Source organism: Poeciliopsis prolifica, unplaced genomic scaffold, assembly GCF_027474105.1.
Source record: "Poeciliopsis prolifica strain line A6 unplaced genomic scaffold, Auburn_PproV2 SCAFFOLD030, whole genome shotgun sequence".
In the NCBI taxonomy this organism is placed as follows: domain Eukaryota; kingdom Metazoa; phylum Chordata; class Actinopteri; order Cyprinodontiformes; family Poeciliidae; genus Poeciliopsis; species Poeciliopsis prolifica.
In genome coordinates this window covers 6,063,284-6,083,283 of record NW_026562405.1, presented here as the reverse complement: position 1 = coordinate 6,083,283, position 20,000 = coordinate 6,063,284, and the positions used below count along the sequence as shown (strand labels likewise).

At 37.8% G+C, this 20,000-nt stretch overlaps 2 protein-coding genes across 2 annotated transcripts in view; one reads left to right on the top strand and one right to left on the bottom strand.

Annotated features, from left to right (window-relative positions):
- The window catches only part of LOC129372805 (regulating synaptic membrane exocytosis protein 4-like), a 31,071-nt gene extending 17,773 nt beyond the window's left edge, over window positions 1-13,298 (top strand). The window contains 6 exon segments of the mRNA XM_055050322.1: window positions 2,589-2,663; window positions 2,666-2,732; window positions 6,125-6,237; window positions 7,293-7,394; window positions 8,520-8,659; window positions 10,838-13,298. Of these exon segments, the coding sequence (XP_054906297.1) occupies window positions 2,589-2,663; window positions 2,666-2,732; window positions 6,125-6,237; window positions 7,293-7,394; window positions 8,520-8,659; window positions 10,838-11,056 (716 nt within the window). The 3' untranslated portion in view covers window positions 11,057-13,298.
- Window positions 13,299-19,200: 5,902 nt separating this feature from the next.
- LOC129372667 (actin-binding Rho-activating protein-like) overlaps window positions 19,201-20,000 on the bottom strand; it is a 5,107-nt gene continuing 4,307 nt past the window's right edge. Inside the window, exon 3 of the mRNA XM_055050082.1 lies at window positions 19,201-20,000. This exon is cut by the window's right edge and continues 902 nt beyond it. The gene's annotated coding sequence lies outside the window, so the exon portion shown is untranslated.

The following is a 20,000-nucleotide window of genomic DNA, read 5'->3' as shown; positions in this document are numbered from 1 at the left end:
CTGGTCTAAAGCATAAGCAGCATCATGTCTAAATATGTTTTCTTCATTGCTTGTTATTTTTATTTTTGATTATAGTGACAAAAGAGAAAAAAGATCAATATCCATATAAAAATAAAACATTCTTCCCTTTCATTGTTTCTCGGTTTCTATTATAAGCGAGAAGAGATTCTGGTTTTAGCTTCATTATTTGTGACTTGTTGAATTAACAAACAGGTTTGTTGACTGAGCAAAGCCAGTTTGTAGCTCTGCAACAAAAAAGCATAAAAATGCTGGCAGGCGGACAGCGGCGTAGTCAAAGCTTTGTGGGTCTCATTTAGAGTTGCAGACAAACAGAATCAGCCCACAAATGTTACAAATAAGAAACCTGTCAGCCCTTTAAGCACTAATCATTTATCCTGATTGCCTGGTAAGATTGCCTTTCGCTCCGATTCTGCTAACGGATGTTGATTTGGATTAAGGTGAACAGCGGTAATGTCCCATCAGTATCCTGAACCAGTTGCTCAAAAGCTGCTGCTATCAACCCGTAATAAAACTGATACCACACTACTTTGCTTTATGAAATTCATGTGACGGATGCAACTGAGCAATTTTGCAAAAAATAATTGGCAAAAAATGATGTCAGTGGGTGTGAAAAGCTGGTGGAGACATAATTTAACAGACTTCCAGCTGAGCCTACAAAGTGATGACCAACATCTGCCACAATTTGGTGTTTTCTTTGTTAGAATCTTTGAAAAACATGGAAGGTATTGTTCAAAATTTTGCTCAAATTTGTATGAAAAAGATACCATTAAATTACATTAAGTGTTGCGGTGTGAATGTCACAAAATATATTTTAAAATATATGCACAAATACATCTGCAAGCCGCCACAGAGCAGTTAGCAGTCAGTCAGAGCGAAGGTCTGCACAGACGGCAGGTTTTAGATTTGAGTGAAGTCAAATATGTGCAGAGAGAATAAAGTGACCCAATGTTTAAACCAGGCAATGATAAAAACAGTTTCAATGCTCTGGGTTAGAATCCAGAGAACCCAAAACATTTATTCAGAAGTAGCGACGCTTCAACATATTTTTACTCAAGTAAAAGTAAAAAATAGCCAAGAAATTATTCAAGTCTACTTGGTAAAAATCAACACAGCTGCTGATGGTGAACCTTAATGTTTGTTTTTCATGCAGTGGGTAGAAAATACAGACATGTTACTCAAGTAAGAGTAGAGATATTTTATAATAATATTACTCAAGTAAAAGTCAAAGTACAGGTTAGTAAAAACACTCCTACAGAAATATTTTTTACTCGAGTAAATGTAACTTGTTACCATCAAACTCTGACTAAACCTTTGCAAACTGGCCTTAAATCCTGAAGGTTTGATTCATCTGTGAATAGAAACCATCTGGGCTTCTTGGTTGCTCCTGAATTTATTTATTTTCCTTTTCTATTACTGTAAAATACATCTGCTGTTAAATCTCAGCCACAGCAGTTGAAGTTAGAGCGAAATAAATATCAAAAAGCAGTGATCAGGGATTCATTTTGGTGGGATAAATCACAATGTCTGTCATTCACAAACAGGAAGAACGTGACATTTGGAAAAGATAAAAAACCCAGAAAATCACAACATTGTGATGAAAATCTGTGTTTTCCTGTCATCTAACAGAAATAGAAAGAGCAGTTACTCTTTGACTTTACCCGGTAATGTCTGACTAACTGAGTTTAACTGATGGTACAGAAACAGCCAGAGCTGAAGCAGTAACCCAAATCTACCAAAGTGCCGTCCCACAAGAACGGGATGGAAATAGCTCCATTCTGGGTCACTCTTTAATAATTGCAGAAGTAACTTCCTAACTCTGCGCCTCATTCTCGGTGCGTACTAAACTTCTTAAATCATTCTTTGAGATTTTGTTTGGTGTCTCTTGAATTTTTTAAGCCTAATCTCGGGTTCCCTCACCTTTATTACTAAAAAGATGCTACCATCAATTTGAGAACTTCTTAATCTTTTCCTCTGCAAATTTGCTTTTGGTCAGAGAAATCGGCCGTAATGTCAGCCGCTCATTGATTTTGTGCTCTACTTTGCAACAAGATGTACTTTCCTGATCTAAAGAGGGACTGAATCCCTTCGTCCTTTCTCCTGTTGAAGTGACTTCTCGTCTTTCTTTCCTTGGACAGATCAGGTCACAGCAGAATAAACACACCAACAGCTGAAACTGAACAGCAGATGCAGGAAAATAAATCCTCTACACTGCAAAATCTCAAAATCTTAGCAAGTAATTTTGGTCTAGTTTCTACTGCAAATATTTTAGTTCACTTGAGGCGAAATAAAACTAACTAGAGTTTGTTTTAGTATGAATCTGCTAGTTGGTTCAACAAGCAGATTAATGAACTCATGACAAGACATTTTCCCAGCGTTATAAGTGAAATAATCTGCCAACTGAACCAGAGAAATTATTGACTGTAAACAAGCTCTTATAGATTGCTGAAATGTTACTTGCAGCAGAAAATAGACCAAAATAGCAGGTAAGCAGCGTTTTCTGCTGGTCTCCAAACTCTGAGTTTGAATGTGAAGTTAATCCAGGATCATCTGTGTCTGGTTTCCTGCAGTGGACACAGATGGCAGGAAGTTGAAGGGAGGCATCCAGAGGAGCACGGAGACGGGTTTGGCGGTGGAAATGCCGAGTCGGACGTTCGCCAGGCCAGCCATGAGTCCATAGAGGACAGCATGAACAGCTACGGCTCTGAGGGGAAGTGAGTAACCACAGGCTGCCTGGCCACAATTTGCAAAACATTTTTTTAAACATTTCTCTGTAATTCTACTTACTGTTTACATAAAGTCTAGATTTGACTCAAGAGGAAGAGCTGAATTAAAGTTTATTCTGCAAGCGAACATGATTACAGACTGATCTAAATATTGACAGTAAAATAAAATGCAAATTTTAATAAAATGTACATTTTATTTCACTTTTCAATAAAGATAATTGGAGTGCAGATTTTATAATTTATAGCTGTGACAATGTCACAGAACATTGTTAGCTCATTATAATAAACCTGCTTAAAAAGGAGCAGAGAGGTCAGTTTTTTATTGTGCGTGTTTATTTCATAATTAGATTTCATACATTGTTGGCGAATTTTGATAAAATGCGTTGGGAACCAGTTTATCTCTTGAGTTTACTTGAAATACATAATGAAAAGCTGCAGTTTGACCACAGGGTTTCCACAAACTTCACAGAAACAGTTGGAGAATTATTTTGTTTCTTAAAGGTTAGATCTGATTTCCTCTATGTTGGCTCCAATCATCCATCTGAGCAACATGAGTAATAACAGCATAGTACTACGACACATACAAACACGTGGACACATGCAGAGCTCTGCCAACCTGGACACCAGCTCCAGTGTCAACAGTTACATAACGAGACAGGCAGACAGACTGGCTGATGGGAGCGTCAACAGAAACATGGGCTGCATGAGCAGAGAGACTGAAATCTGAATCCACATTATTTTACACAAATTTACAGAAGAGGCGATGCATAAAACTGCAAAGTTTGCGATGCACAATGAAAGAAAACTGAAGTGATGATATGAAAATAATAATATGTTTATTTTGGAGTGTCGTCACCAAGCTCCTCTGCTCATCAAAAGTCTGGATGTGGAGAAAATCAGAATGATTGTTTTGTGTAAATACCACATCAAACTGACCATAATTAGAAAAATGTCATTTCACATCATGCAAACAATTTGAAACAGAACAAGGAGACAGCCGAGGCACAGAGAGGAGAAAAACTGAATCTGAGTCTATTCCTGTTTGACTCAAGCTGTGTAAACAAATTGAAGTTTTTATGTTTATCTTGCAAAATCTCCCTTCATATTATATCCTGAATGACCGCTGAGCTTCATTAAAGGAGCAGAACGTTGCTGTAGATGTGTTTTGATGTAGTATCATCTAAACATGGAGAGAGGAATAAAAATAGAGATTTAAAAAAGATATTTTCATTTTCCCTTTCAGAAATTAGAATGGCCACACTTTTCATTTATTTCCATTTTTATAATTGACCCCACAGAAAAGTGGCAGATCAAACTTAGTGATGCAGCGGTTCATGATGGTGGTACAGTCGGGTCAGAACATGTGACCCAGCAGAGAGTGTGGAGCATGGTCTCCGTCGGTCCGCTGTGAGACGGCGCGTCCTCTGGAGGGACACAGGCATTCAGTCCAGGGCCGCTGCCAGAAATCTTGGGCCCATGGCAAAAATTAAATTGCCCCCCCACGCTGCTGCTGTTGCAATTCTTTGAGTCTGTCTGACTTATCAAAATGTCACAATTTTGCAACTGCCTGGCTTTCTTTGGTGCAATACTGATAACTAGCACATTTACTGCTCATGACTTTTACATGAAACAGCATAGAGTATGCAAGTAGGTTGCTTACATTTTTTCAAAATCAACTTCTAGATTTTGATCTTTGTCATTTTTCAATAGAAAAAAACTTTTTAAAATAAAGCTAAAGGTACCAGCACTAATAAAAAAGAACTTTATGTATAAAATAAGTGATTGATATCTGAGCTGCCAGCGTTATGAATCATTTAAATTGTCCGCAGTAAGGCGCTGCTTCGCTCACGCTCTGTTTCCGTTTGGCTCAGCGGGCTGATTGGAAAGCTCTGTGCATGAACACATCCTGCAGTGAATAAGCACTTTGTCAGCTAACACCATCCAATCACATTTATGGGCTTATTGATTAATGATTGGGGTATTTTAGTGTGTGTGCTGCTGATGAAACTAAAACTAAAAGGTGGAAACTGATCTGGCCTGCAAAACAAAAGCAGCTCATGATAAGGTATGGTGGAGGATTTATGATGCTGATGGCCTGTTTCTCTAACTAAAGGAACATCATTAGAAAATATGTCATGGTGAACTTTTTCAAACACCAGAATATTTTAAAATAAAATTCTGGAAACCTCCCAATGCAGAACAGACTGAAGGAACAGAAAAATGTTACAAAGATAAGTTTCTCACAGAGTAACAGGAAAAACTGAACTGGCACTGAAATGATCCAGAACCAAAAGGGAAAACAAAATAATCTAAGAGACTAAATATAGTGTTGAACATGTACGGCAACACCCTACGAGTAATAATAATGAACCAAGAATGGCAAGACATTTTATATAATAATTAGGAAACCAAACACCAAAAAATCATGACAGAAGAATTTAAATAGATGATCTCTTAATAAAATAATTATCCAAAAACATTTCAGAAAATCAAAACAGAAATAGTTCTGCTAGAGTTCAAATAACTGTGAATGTGAGAAAAATAAAAGTTTGTCTTATTTTTTAAAATACTTCTTTTTAAATATCTTTATTTGTGGCTGTAGCTAAATGAACAATAACAATAAGTCTGAAATCAGAATAACGGGTCCAGTAAACTGACCAGAACACAGAGAGTCTCGTTCATGTCGTCCATTTTGAGTTGCTTTCTGTTGAAGAACCAGCAGCAGTTCTGGTTCTTCAACAGAACCAGAACTTCAACAGAACCAGCAGCAGTTCTGGTTCTTCAACAGAACCAGAACTTCAACAGAACCAGCAGCAGTTCTGGTTCTTCAACAGAACCAGCAGCAGTTCTGGTTCTGTTTGTTTACAGCATGAGTTTTGCATTGAACATCAGACTGTGTGAAACAGCAGCGTAATCCCCAGATGTGCTCCACACACACACACACACACACACACACACACACACACACACACACACACACACACACACACACACACACACACACACACACACACACACACACACACACACACACACACACATTTTTACAGTTCCTGGCAGTCTGCCACCAAAGCACTCTGATCTGATTCTGAATACTCAGATAAAATAGGGTCACATAAGTTCATCACTGCTAATGTAGTGACTACCAAATGTCTGAGTTTCTTTTTGGAGTTTTATCTGTGTTGAACCATGTGTAATAAAAGGTTATTTCTTATTTTTACTCTTTTATTTCACCTTTTTTCTCTATATTTTGCATCGTTTTTTTCTTCTTCCACGTCTTTGCCAACATTCCCATTTTTTACGTTTTATTTCACTTCTCTGTTATTCATTAAACCACAGTCACTGAGTTTTAATCCCCGCCCTTCCTGCTCTCCCCTCAGTCTTAACTACAGTGGGATGTGTCTTGCATCCGATGCCCAGTTCAGTGACTTCCTGGATGGGATGGGACCGGCCCAGTTTGTTGGGAGACAGACGCTTGCAATGACATCCATGGGTGAGAAAACTTCAATGTTACTTTCCAAATCATGATTCAAAAATATTTTTCCACATCAGAAAGAAATCTGTCAAGAGAAGAATTAGCTAATAAAACACTTTATTGTTTGATGTCACACATCCTGCATATTTTTGAATATATCTAAATAAAAATGCTGGATTGTATTTGCTCACTTTGCCTCCCCAATGTTCTCCACATCTTCCACATGGTGTCACAGATCTCTCCAGTCCATTTCAGTCCATTTCAGGTGATTTGTGCCAAATTTAGCTCAGAATTCAGATTATTCTGTCTGTTTTCTGTGTTCATCTCTAGTTTTCTTGCAGGAACTTGAAGGTTTTGCATTAAAACCCTTCATGACTTCATCTACCTTGACAAAGCTACCTATGAAAAAATAGTTTTGCATGCTGACTTTTATTTTTATTTGAATCACAAAGACTTAGCATTTTAACAGGGAGTGTGCAGATTTTTTATGTTTGCTTTTAATCTCTCAGCTTGAAGTTTGGGATGAATTAGTGATAAATCATGAAGTGAGAAATAATGCTGTGTGCTGTGAGGCCATCAGTTTTCTTATGTTTTTGAATCAAAGGATAAGTTGAAGGTAAGCGGCTTTATCTCCTGGAAATTAAAAAGCCAAGCCTTACTTTGTAATAAAAACATATTTAGTGGTTGCTAAATTCATTTTGCTGTGGCTCAGAGTTTTCTCATCGGTCTGCGCTGCAGTCTAGTGATTTATTTGCTGGTCGTCTGCAGGGGGTGTATTTCACGCAGACTGTCCTCAGCAGCAGTGTTTTACTGTAAGTGGGTCAGCTTCCTCGCTGGCAGTCAGACGCCGTCCTTGGACCAACAACAGTTACACTCACTGGACCAGTTCCACTCCCAGCCTTCTGTCCAGTTCAGCATTATATAATATCAGAGGACTCAAAATAACTGGGAGATCATCTGCGCTCAGTCATTTACAAAGAAATATTTGTCCTTTTGAGCCGTTTTGCCACAATTATTCATGATGGACGGAATAATAATTTTATAATAATGATCATCTGTTATCATCCATGCAGGCGATGTAGAAATCGGCCTGACGGAGAGAAACGGGGGTCTGGAAGTAGAAGTTGTTCAAGCGAGAGGACTCACCATGAAGCCAGGCTCAAAGGCACCTCCAGGTAACGTTAGCATGCCCACTGGACCACACAAATAAAACCTGCTGTTCCCAGGATTTACATGGGAACCATCACACACTGGACTGAGGACGTTTCCAATAAACAAGATGCTTGACTTTTATTTCTGCCATATCGAGGACAAGGACGATTCTGCACAAATAAATCAAAAGGCAGCAGCTGCACACAGAGCAGCCTGCAGGGTAGGCTAAAAGGGGAAAACAATATTTCATAGTTTTGGGAGTTTGCACACAGAGCACAGAAAGCTAAATGCACAAAACAGGGACAGAATGACTCACAGAGGTTTTTCACCCAGGAGATTTAAGCAACTTTCTGCTGCTGATCACGTTGAGTCATACTTAAAGTTAGTTTACTCGTCATTATGCTTCAAAGCTGTAATATTTGTGTTGAACTAAACCTTTTTCAAAAGACAAAACAAATGAAATCAGATTGTATTTAGTGGCTGAACATTTTAAAATCGAATAAGCATCAGTAATCATGTTTAATGTTTGATTTAACATTGATTTATTTAATGATCAAATCAACTGATAAATCATCTCTCCAACTTTTCTATCCATTAAACCTTGAAGAGTTTATTGTCAATATAATGTAATTATTTTAAGTTGTGCAAACACTTTATGTTGCATGATTTTGTGTTTTTGATGTAAAGCACTTTGAAATGCCTTGCTGCTGAAATGTGCTATACAAATAAAATTGTATTTGATTTACTGTTAATAAAAATAAAACTTTCCACTTGCTGAATAACAAATATAATTCTGATTTTATGATGTTACAACAGTTTTTGCCTCATCAGCTTTTGAACATAACATGATATTTTTTAGTAGCATCCCTCGTGTGTAAGAGACTTATCTTTGTAACATTTTGACAATTTCCCAGAATTAGCCTGATTTGTTTTCTTCTGCTGAAAAATTGCCTCTATTATTCAGGAGAATAATAAAAGATATTTACGAATAACTCATTTTGTGCCACAGTTTCCCCCAAACCACAGACAGCTGGGATTGTTCTTCTCTATTCTGAGTTGCCAAATGTTTTTCAGAACTTCCTTAAGGCGAACAAGAAGTCTCTCTGTGAATGATCTCCTGCTCAAATTTCTCTTTCCTCATATTCTAGCGGCATATATCAAAGTTTACCTCCTGGAGAACGGAGTCTGTGTGGCCAAGAAGAAGACCAAAGCAGTGAGGAAGTCTCTGGATCCTCTCTACAATCAGGTCCTGGTCTTTTCTGAAAGCCCACAGGGGAAAGTAGTGCAGGTAAGAACCAACAGAAAGGAACAAAAACAGAATATAAAATATCTTAAATGAAACATGAAGACTCTGACAACAACCAAATCTGGTTTCCAGCTGAACTTGGAATGTTATTTTCTTCATTATTAGCAAAAATCAAAGATGCATGATTCATACTTTTGTCACCATGCTTGGGCAAAATGCCAATCACAATTGAAAAAAAAATGTAGAGGAAAACAAATAAAAATGACATTTTCATCCATAAACTCTGAGCCGCTTTAAAACACGAGTTTGACCTTTTCTAAAACAATCTGACCTGAAGAGCCGCCGGCTCTGGCAAATCATTTTATTGTCATTTCTTAGAACTTCAACAATTAAAAAAATATAATCACAACTCAGACAGAGAAACATTATTTATGCACTTCAGTTTTTCCTCCTCTGCTCTTTTTTTATCTGCAATATTCCTTTTTTCAGACTTTGGCGTCATGTGATAGTAATGTTCTTTTTTTCCAGTGTCCATGCTCCATTTCATGTTTCATAACGTCTTCATGCCGGCTCAGTGCTTGCCCCACGTGAACACGGTTTCACCCCGATTGTTTGTGTCAGGCTTGCTCAGTGAGAAGCCGAGGGATCCAGTGATGTGTTGGTGGAGAGGCCTGCAGCTCTGCCTCCAGCTGCTCTTCTGCTCCTGTCACCGGCTAATTAGCCGCTAAACGCCTCCCTCTTAATTATCTGCTGTCTGTGCTGCTGTCCTCCGAGTTTCATCAAACTCATTCACACTGGATAATGAAAATCGCTGAAATCAGCAGCACTTTTCAATTTGTCATTTCCCAATTTAGCAAATCGCAGAGCTGCTTAAGACTACACGGAAAATCCATTTAAAAAGCTGCTTTAATTGCCTCTGTGACGGCGGCAGTTTTATTCGTCAGCTCGGATAAAACACATCGCGTAACAAATAAGCATGCTGTAATTTTTACATTTAGTGAGCACTCTTTGAAAGTTTAGAATGTTTTCTCAGAAAACATTCTAAATCTATCAGTTTTTTTAAAACTGATAGATAAAAATTTTACATTTTTCACCACATGTTTTTTTCCTTAAAGTGCAGAAAACTGCTGTGGTTGAAATAAGAGAATAGAAACCAAAGGTTAGGAACAAGAGCGTCATTTCTTACAGTCTGGACTCAGAGTCTCGGTGGAAATCATTCGCAGACGTTTGGTATTCTGTGACGCAGGGAGACACAGGACCTCCACATGAGGCGACGTATTCGTTGATGGATATTGATTATTTTGTCCACCGCCTGAGAAGAACTGCGGCTGTCTGAGTTGAGCCCCGATGTTATCAGGATGTCAGGGACGGAGGACACCCTGTGCACAAATAAACACCGCTAGCCTGCCGTGTATAACAAAAAGAAATGCTCTGGACTGGGCTTACACACCTGCATACATCTATCTGCTGTGCTTGGATTCAAATTTGACATCATGAAATGTTGCTTTTATTGATCTGCAGCTTTTTGTTTTGTTTCAAAGTGCAAAGTAAAACCAGAGAATTAGTGAAGGATAAATGTACTTTATTTACTATATATTACACATGAACCATAAATAATCATCTGTTTGGATTTATCAGTCTAAAGTGAATCAGTTTTAGTAAAAATAAACTTTCAGTCTGAATTCAAGCTTTAAATGTCTCTGTCTCACTGTGACAGAGACATGAGGTCCCATCCTGCTGTGTTGTTGTGGTGACAAGATTAATTCATCATAAATACTTTAGAGCTCTAATAAAACCAAAGAATGTGTCCAATGTGAAACGATGCAAAACGTTTCTTTTGAAATTTGCTTCTTTTGAAACTATGAAGGAATTAAAATGGAAAAATTCTGGTTAACTTCCAGCTCCATGCAGAACCAGAGACAGAAACAGATACATCTAAATATTGGATGTTCACATCGATCCAGGTTTATTTATCAGACCGATATGTTTAACAATAGCAAATACCAACTGATACCGATGTTGGTGCCGATATATTGTGCATTTCTAATAACACTTGTACCCAACTGAAACGTTCCAAGACTTTTTGTTCATCTAATTTGTCAAAAGCACAGCTGGCCCGATCAGGTTCATCACATCCTGTGTGAAACAAAACAAAGAAAAAAAGCTAAACAAAAAGTTAACAGACTGATAACAATGGTTTGTTTCTCACCTCTCCTTCAGGTCATTGTTTGGGGAAACTATGGACGAATGGACCGCAAAAGCTTCATGGGCGTAGCTCGAATCCTATTGGAGGAGCTCGACCTGAGCACCGTGGTGATTGGCTGGTACAAGTTGTTCCCTACCTCCTCCATGGTGGACCCGACTATGGCGCCACTCATCCGCCACTCATCTCAGATGTCTCTGGAGAGCACCATCGGACCATGTTGTGAGAGATCCTAAGACTTAGGAAGGAAACTGTGTTGCGTTGAACTGAGTCTGAAGAAACGTTTTCAACCCTGTAGCTCTGCTCCTGGCTCAGCTGGTCACCACTTCACCTGCACCTGGGACAAGTTCACAAGTCTGTCCGCTCTGGGGAACGATCAGACCTGATAAATTACTGCGCTAACCAGCCGGTTATCCTGCATTCATCTGAAATATATAATAGTTTTGGAGCAGATTGTTTCCTGTGACTCCTGGGAAACGCATTTCTTTTATTCTTGTAACCGACCATCCCTCAGACTCTCAGGGAGATTTCTCTCCCTTCAGATCTCTTTGATGGAAGGAAAACCCAAACCCTCCGTAATGAGGATACTTCAAAGCAGAGCTCGGCTGCCGACATTGATCACATCCTATTGGGACTCGGCGGCTCGGTTTGCTTCAGCTGCCCGCCTCCTCTGCAGCCTTCACCCAACTCTCATTCCCAGGGCTGCTGGTTGTCTTTCTACTGGACGAGTCCTGATAAAATCTCTCAGTCCACCATGATGCTTGAGAAACCACTTCCTATTGGTAGATGTGTATGCAACAGGACTGGAAGCACTAAGGTCTAAGTTATTTGTTGCGACATACCAAGAAATGCTGGGTCCAACCACATGAGCTGTTTCTTTGATTATTTCTGTACGTTCCTCATTGGTTGAATGATGTTCAACTCCATGAGACTCAAACATGGCTGAGAGCTGTTGCAGGTTCTGGAACCATCCAGATTGTAACCTGAAGTTAAGAATGACGGTTGCTGCTGGTTTCTGTGCACACAGTTTGTTAGAGCCTCATGTCACAGCTGGCTCACCTGTGGACCTGCGTCCCTGGGCTTCATCGTTCTCAGTCCCCAAAAACAATCTGCTCATGTTCACCCGTTTCTAACTCACATGACATTTCAAGCACTTTTCAGTCTATACGGTGGTGATTATAAAGAGAAATATACATCCTTGCTTCTTATAAAAAAGTGACAAAGCCAATTTATTCCAACTAGGGTTTCAAAAATAAAGGCAGCAAAGATTTATTTTTTGTAAATTGTGAATTAGAAACAGATTGGAGCAAAATCTGAAAACCCCTAAATTAATGCATGCAGTCTATTCTACAGGATTATGATTTTAATATAAAGTGGCTAATGTTAAATGCATGACATTAGCACATTTAAATTTTGCTGAGGCCTTACAGAGAACAAAATGTACCCAGCATTAAGCAGCTCGGTGTCTTCTGGGTCTAAAATGACAAATGTTTGTTCTTTATTTATTATTTCTGCTCTGCTTTGGTTGGTTTTCACCTTCCTCGTGCAGATCACACTGAATGCAGCGGCTGCTATCACTGGAAAAAAAACAAGAAAAGTTCAATCTTGGTTGCTGTGAAGAGCAGAGCTACCTGTGAACCCTGGTAGCTGCAGCAGCTCTTTCGATAGATTTCTAACATTCCTCTAGTCTTTTTTAAGCTTTGGTGAATAACAGTTTCTGTTGTGCCAATTTCTACCAGCACGTGTCTTCTTCCTCTTCCTCAGTTACCTTGTGGCATGTGCCATTGTGAGGGGACAGCAGAAAAATCCACTCGCACCTCCTAACAGCAGCATTCAGAGAAGCGTCCCTTTCATTCTAAATTAAAGCCCTCATCCACTGAAAGCCAAGCCACCTGGTGATTAGCCATGCTTCGACTGAAAACCGGAGGGAGGAAGAGAGAGAGAGGAAGAGGAGAGAGAGAAAGAGAGCATGAAATGTTCTTTGCACCATCCAAACAAAGGATCTGTCTGGAGTGACGTCAGGTGTTACAGACTTCAAAAGAGAACAGAGAAATGGGATGAACGCAAAGGGAACACATTGTGCACACTGTAGAGAAATTTTATTGGAGCAAAAACCATTTATTTAAGATCCATAATGTCTCCTTTCTGTGTACATATTACCACTGTTTGTGTCTTTTGGTGTGAGCCAAAGTGAATCTGTCACAACTTTGTTCATAAATGTTGAGACACCAGTGGAAGGAGGTGATGATATCTTTGGTAGATTTTTTTTTCTGAGACTGTAGCAGTAGCTGGTAGCATCTGCATGACAGGTTAAACATTTCTACTATTAGCACAAAACTTGATAAGATTTAGCATGAGCTATGAGCTGCACAGAGGTCACAAGCTTCGGTTTGAACTGAGGAACATTCCTATGTAGCATTTTCATTTGTTCTTAAGATGTTTTAGTTTCAGCTGCTTTCTGTTAAAAAATAAACCAAACTCATCAAGATTTTAGATTTTTTTATTTAGCTAGAAGCAAAATTTTGAAATAAAATCCGTTTGGTTGCTGTAATAATTCCTCTGATTCAGTTTCTTAGACTTTGTAAATGTGGCCTCTGCTTTGCCAGTAGCTTCGTTCCAAGCAAATTCCTTTCACTCTGTGAAGCAATAAAGCATCCATGGCTATTCATGCATAATAAATACACAAGTTTCATCACCGATTTATCAATCCCACTGTTTGAAAAGCCACTCATGTTCTCCAGTGGGATGTTTATGGTTTACATGTCTGTGGAATGTTTTGACACAAAACACACTTTGCAAAACCCCACGACTTCACAAAATTATGCATTTCATTATGTTTAAACTCCCAGCAGAAATGCCACTAGAAAACTGTGTATTTAACATGTTATGTTTCCTTTAGCCCAGAAATCATTGCTGTGATTGGTCGGCCTCTGCAGCAGCTCTGAAGGAGCTGATTGACTTCAGGCCAGAAGGGTTGAATCCTCGACTCATTTTGTGGAAAACACAAAAACAGATTTAGCTTTGAAGATTATCACTCTGCCTGAAAGGTGAAAGGTGTTGTGTTGTCAGCTATAATTACTGATTTGTCTGGAGAGAAAGAGATGAAGACAAATGTTAAAAAAAAGAAAAAAAAACAGAAAATCCACGTCTATCAGCTCTTCTTCAGCTATTTGGCTGTTTAATATGATAGTTCATATAAACTAAATTCTGGCCACCTTGTCATGCTATACATTGCTTTGGAATTGCTCTTTGCTCACTGTTGTCTAAAACTGTTGCTGCATGTGCAACACGAGTGATTGTTTTCTGATAAACCCTTTAAATCTGTTTTCCAGACTGGATAAAAATCCTGCAGCAGTGTAGAAATGCACAGCGCGGATGGTCTTTGGAGATTACTGGGTTTATTTTTGTGCCAAAATTATGATACAGTGAGAACTAATATCCCAAGTCATCCACAAAAGGAAACAAACTTCTGCATTCCTGACTTTAACTTTAGAAACAACGTCAGATGTTGTTCCTATTAGCTCACAGCTGGTCCTGTACCGACGGAAACGTCTGCAGATTTAGCTGAAATAAGGCCAAATGAGAGTTAAACTTGTAAAGATTCTTCCTGACCACATCATTTACTAACATGCATTCATTGGGCATGAGATGAAACATCGGTAAGCTTCACTTGATTGTAAAACCTTAACAGCCAGTTTGTATTGTGTGACATGTCTGCAGTAAGAAATGTTTATGTGCTAATAATTTGAAGGAAACAAAATGTACATCACCATCACTGACAGAATCAAAGCCAGTTGGAAATGATTGTGTACTTTTGTTCTTTAAAAGCTGCTTTGGGTTATTTGTCACTGTGGTCTCGTGGATGAGCTACTGAAATGAAATGTTGCAGTTCGCTCAGCAAAACGTTGTGGTTTCCCTTTGATTCTGTGTCACTTGAATGTTAAAATGTAACCTTTGTCAACTGTAATGTAAATAGAGGCCTTAACACACGATACACATTTTGTCAGGGCTAAGGACAAAGAATTGTCATTTTATCGTATCCAGACAACAGAAAACTGTTTCCTGAGCTTTTGTTCGGTTGCAATTCTGCAAAACACAGAAGTTAAAAAAAACGAGACGCTAAAAAAATCATGTTAAATATTTTAACTCACCTCATGAAATGTGTGTGAAACTGGTCTCAGCCTTTCCATGTTTGCATTTTTAGTTTCAAATTATTTATGTCCAAATTATTCCAACCAACAGTTTACAGTGAATTGTAACTGTTACTGACTATTATAAATGATAATGTTTTGTATTTTAGTAATGATAAATAACTACAATTAAATCAACTTTTTCTTTTTAAGGATAGTTTGATGTATTGGCAGTTACATGGTTGTGATATACAGAAATAATTCACAATGTCTAAATTGGGACATATAGTTATGATAGAGAAAACATTCAGATTGATTGTTTGCTGTTCATGTGTCTGTTTTTTTTTGTCTGTTTTTTGCAGAAAATGCATCTAAGACGTGAACTGGCTTTAAAGTTGAACAAACATGGCTCATGAAAATATCTTTCTCATCAATCAACAAGAAATTTGAGTATGTTTTTTCACCTTTTGATTGGCAGTGTGTCATTTTGAAAGAACATTTCAGTGAAGGAGTGGGAGGATAAGAGGGTTGGTACAACACCAGACACTGGAGTGGGAGATTTCCTCTGCTCTGCTGCTGTGCAGACGCAGCGGTTATTAAACTATACCCTCCATCTTCTCTAAGCAATACTCATAAAAATGTTCCCCCTCATGCCATCTGGAGCATCCTCCCATCTGATGTGTCCCACATAAGCAGGAGCAAAAACATTTTCAGGCTGTCTTACTCTGCTGAGAATCCAAGATGAAATCATCTTTCATCTATTTTCGTCACATTTTGCCAACGTCTTTGTGATTCAGCCCCTCAGAAACACCCAAATGTTTGATACTGCTCTTACGATACGAAGCCATAATATTTCCATTCACAGCCTTAAATTTTCATGTCAGAATTATTTACATGTCCAAACATTTCTTCCTTCCACACCATATATACAACTGGAAGGAGATGTTTTGGTTTTGGGGAGGGTTTTACAGTTTTACAGGCCTTTTTGTTCTTAGAAACATGTGTGAGCAACTGTGAAAGCAAAGCGGATTATAAATCTGTTTCCCTCCGTCTAGAGAGCATTTACCCAGGGATAGTTTGCCAAGTATGTCTCTGTTTCAAGCCTCACCTTCACTGGTTCCAACTGTCTGTAGTTTCTAATGTTAAGTGTCTTCACTGGATTCAGTTTCCATTTGAAAATCCTGTTTCCTTTTTTTAGCTTCACTTGATCAACATCAACAAATGTTTGCATAAACCAGGTGTTAATGCAGCTCTAAGCAGCAGAAGCATGTGTGCGTTGCTTTTATTTATTGCTCATGTTTTGGCACCTTGAGGACTGATTTGTTATCAGGGCAGAAAAATGATGATGTAACTTTAGTTTTATTCACTGCATTTAGATTCTGGCTATATTTGCAGATTATCTGACAAACTGTTCTGTTGTTGAGTAAATGCACAATTTGGTGTCCTGGTATTCTATTCCAGCTGTCAATAAAATAGTTTAACTCTGTTCCTGTCTGCTGGACATTGTGTTGCATTTGTGACAATTATTTAATGTAATATCAGAGTTTGGTAGCAACTATTGACCATTAATTGAGTAACTTTTTGGAAAGAAATTACTTTCAGGAATATTTTTACTACACTGTTCTTTTCACTTTTACTTAAGTAATTATATTATGAAGTATTTCTACTCTTACTTATATGAATTATAATAATTTTCATCCTCAAAATACCAACATTTCCTCTTGACTTTATATTTTAGTTCGTCTGATAATAATTTAATCTGTTAGTCAGAATAAACTTTTACCTGAGTAAAAACATGAAGTGATTCTAACTTGAGGACAATCTTTGTCTACTCTGCCCACCTCAGTGTATAGCGCATCAAAAAGCTTTTTTTCTTACAGCAACTATTTTCAGAAATTAAATTCTGAGCTGTCAGAACTTGAAGATGCCACTGGATCTGTTTTCCACTCATCCCATCAGAGCGGATCCCTCCCTCCGTCTGCCTTTGTGGCAGATGTTTGGACTCCCTGGTGGCCAAACCGATCAGCTTGTATTAACGTCTCTCTGTTATCACACACACACACACACACACACACACACACACACACACACACACACACACACACACACACACACACACACACACACACACACACACACACACACACACAGAAAGCAGTAGCGTGACAGGAAGCCAGGCTGCTCTGTTGCAGACACAGGAGTGGAATGAACATGCGCTGCCTGACAGAGGACACGCTCACACCGTAAGTTCAAGTGCAAGCGTGACTTGCATGCACAAAAGACAGAAAGATAAATTCACACTGAAGAATTGGACTAAGCAACAGGAGGCCCCCTAATGGAGCAAAGGCAAATTGAAACATAAATCATTTCCTCCACAGGAGAAATTACATCTTCAAACAGCCAGTATGTGTCTGCGTGTAGAAAGGAGCTGTGCTCACACTGAGGCGCTCTGCTTCGTCACTGCCTGCTTTTCTTGCAGCCTGCTGTGGACAAAAAAATCTTTATTTAACATAAAACAAGGGGAAATTTGAAAGTTTTGATGTATTTTTCTAGTGACTACTTCCTTTTGGTTTCTAGTATTCAGATCTTCTTAATTCCTCTGGTGGTAAATCAAGGTTTTTAAATGGATTTTGGAGGAAAGAAATCTGTAAATAAATCAGCTGTGATGTATTCGTAACAGTAATTTGTATTGCAAATAAAATAAAAAAGCAGCAAAGGTCAGATAAAGTCTTTGATTTGACTTTCAGGAGAGGAGGGTATTGCAGTGAAGCAGAATATGGACGGACCGTTTTAACTTCAGAGGGTTTCCTGCAGGATCAAACACAACTTAAAGGTTCTGCAGGAAAATGTCAAATCAATACATTCAACTGGATCTCATTCTTGTCAGGGTTGTGGAACTGAAGCCTGTTGGAAATGATCAGTGAGCTAAAGCTGAGATTCCCAGACATTTCCAAAACCTCTGACCTCTGACCCCCTCCCCCCCCCCACACACAATGCTCCAAATCAGTAGCATTGTTTATTCACTGTTCAATAATTATGACAGAATTAGTTTAAACACGGCCAGTCATTGGTTCCTCGGTTTGCTATAGATCTTCTGATGGATATTGATCTATTTGTAGGTCAGAACTACAAAGTTTTTTACATCTTCTGAACAGATTGTAGTTTCATTTTTTACAGTGTAGCAATAAGGAGTCTAAAACATGACTTAATCTGTTTAGAAATATATATTTTTTCTCATTCTGAATTGATTATGAACTGCTGTGTGCTGGAGCCTCTCTGTCTTACCTGAAGATCACAGTTTGGTCAGAAACCTGCGAACCGTTTAACGTCTGATCTGCTTGTTGCCAAATGTCCCCAGATAACGGGGTTTTCCAGTTGGGTTTCGTTTTATTTTGCTCAATTAAAGCAACACAGCACACCTTGAAAACAACTGCTTCTTAACTTTTGACACAGAAATAAAAAGCAACACAGTTTGAAAAAACAGACTCCAAAGTTAAGCACCCGACTTTCTGTTTTCAGTGTAATCGATACAAATTATAATCCAAGTACCTGATAAAATTGACATTTACATTTGTTGTTAAAATATTATTCAAGTTTACAATGTCTAGTAAAACTTTTACCAGACATGTCTGGTTTTCTTTTTCTCAGAAGTTAACCTGACGGGTTTTAATACAAATCCAGCCGAAAGATCAGTGCCGCTCTTTCTGGTTTTCTTATGTTTTGTCTTAATTCATTAATGAATTTGATTTCAAATATAACTGAGTAATTTTATTCAAAACAAATTCAAGTAAAAGTTTGGATTTTGTAAACAACTTAAAAGACAAAGTGGACAAAGTTTAATTCAAGCAATAAATGCGAATATAACTAATTATCTTTCACCCCATAGCAGAACCAATATATATATATATATATATATATATATATATATATATATATATATATATATATATATATATATATATATATATATATATATATATATATATATATATATATATATATATTCACAGTGTGAAGAGCTTCTTCTTCTGCGTTATCCAGACAGAGGTAGCCCATTGTGCACTAAAATATTGATGTTTTTATGTGTTTGCTGGCTGAGGATTGGTGTCTGCCTCCAGTGAAGGAGGCCTCACATCACAACGTCTCGTCCAGAATGTTGGTTGGATGCAGTGATGTGGATTTTCTGGTCTGTTGTGGTGAAGGAAGAGCTGAACCAGCCGAAAAAGTGAAAGTTTCCATTTCCTAATCAATAAAAGGTCAATCTCTTTCAGAATTTATTGATTAACACGTTGATCAAACCAAACACAACATGTGACCTTTTGCAATAAATATACATTTTTTAAAAGTTCCTTCTGTAAGAAGGCTTCCACACTTTCACTTTGAAAGAAGAAAATTGTTCACACGTTTAAAATATTTCAATTTAAGCACATCTGCTGATAAAGTTTGACTGTTCTCATAGTGGATGTACAAAATCTAAATATTTAGTAAACTATTTGAAATGATTTTGAATTCCTTTCACTGCAGTTTGGATCCAGCATGCAAGTTCAGAGAACTTTGCTGTGTTGATTCAGTGCTGCAAACACAAAAAATAAATATTTATTTATAAAACAATTTCAACACAGTAGCTCAAGTTAGCCTCTATAATCTACATGAATATGTTTTTCTTAAATACATTCGTAAAATATGAAATGTTCATCTCATCTTGTTCAAAATATACTAAACATTCACTTAGTTCTCATTTTTAATGTTTTTTATGATTTTTCTGCACATTCTGCTTAAAATCTGTTGCTAGAAAAAGCTTTCAATTCAAAATACTCTTGGATTTATTTGATATATTTCTACTATAAGTTATTTCACAGCATTTTCTGTTTGACAACAAATTCAGTTTCTTGTTTTGTTTCAGACAAAATGTGTTTAAACATCAGAAAAAGATGTTTAAACACATTTAAATGTTTTTTCCTTTTCCAACAGAAAAGTCGTGGTAAACAAATCATTTTGTTCTTGGTTAAATATGCTCATGTTTTTCTTTCTCCTACTGATTCCTTGTTAT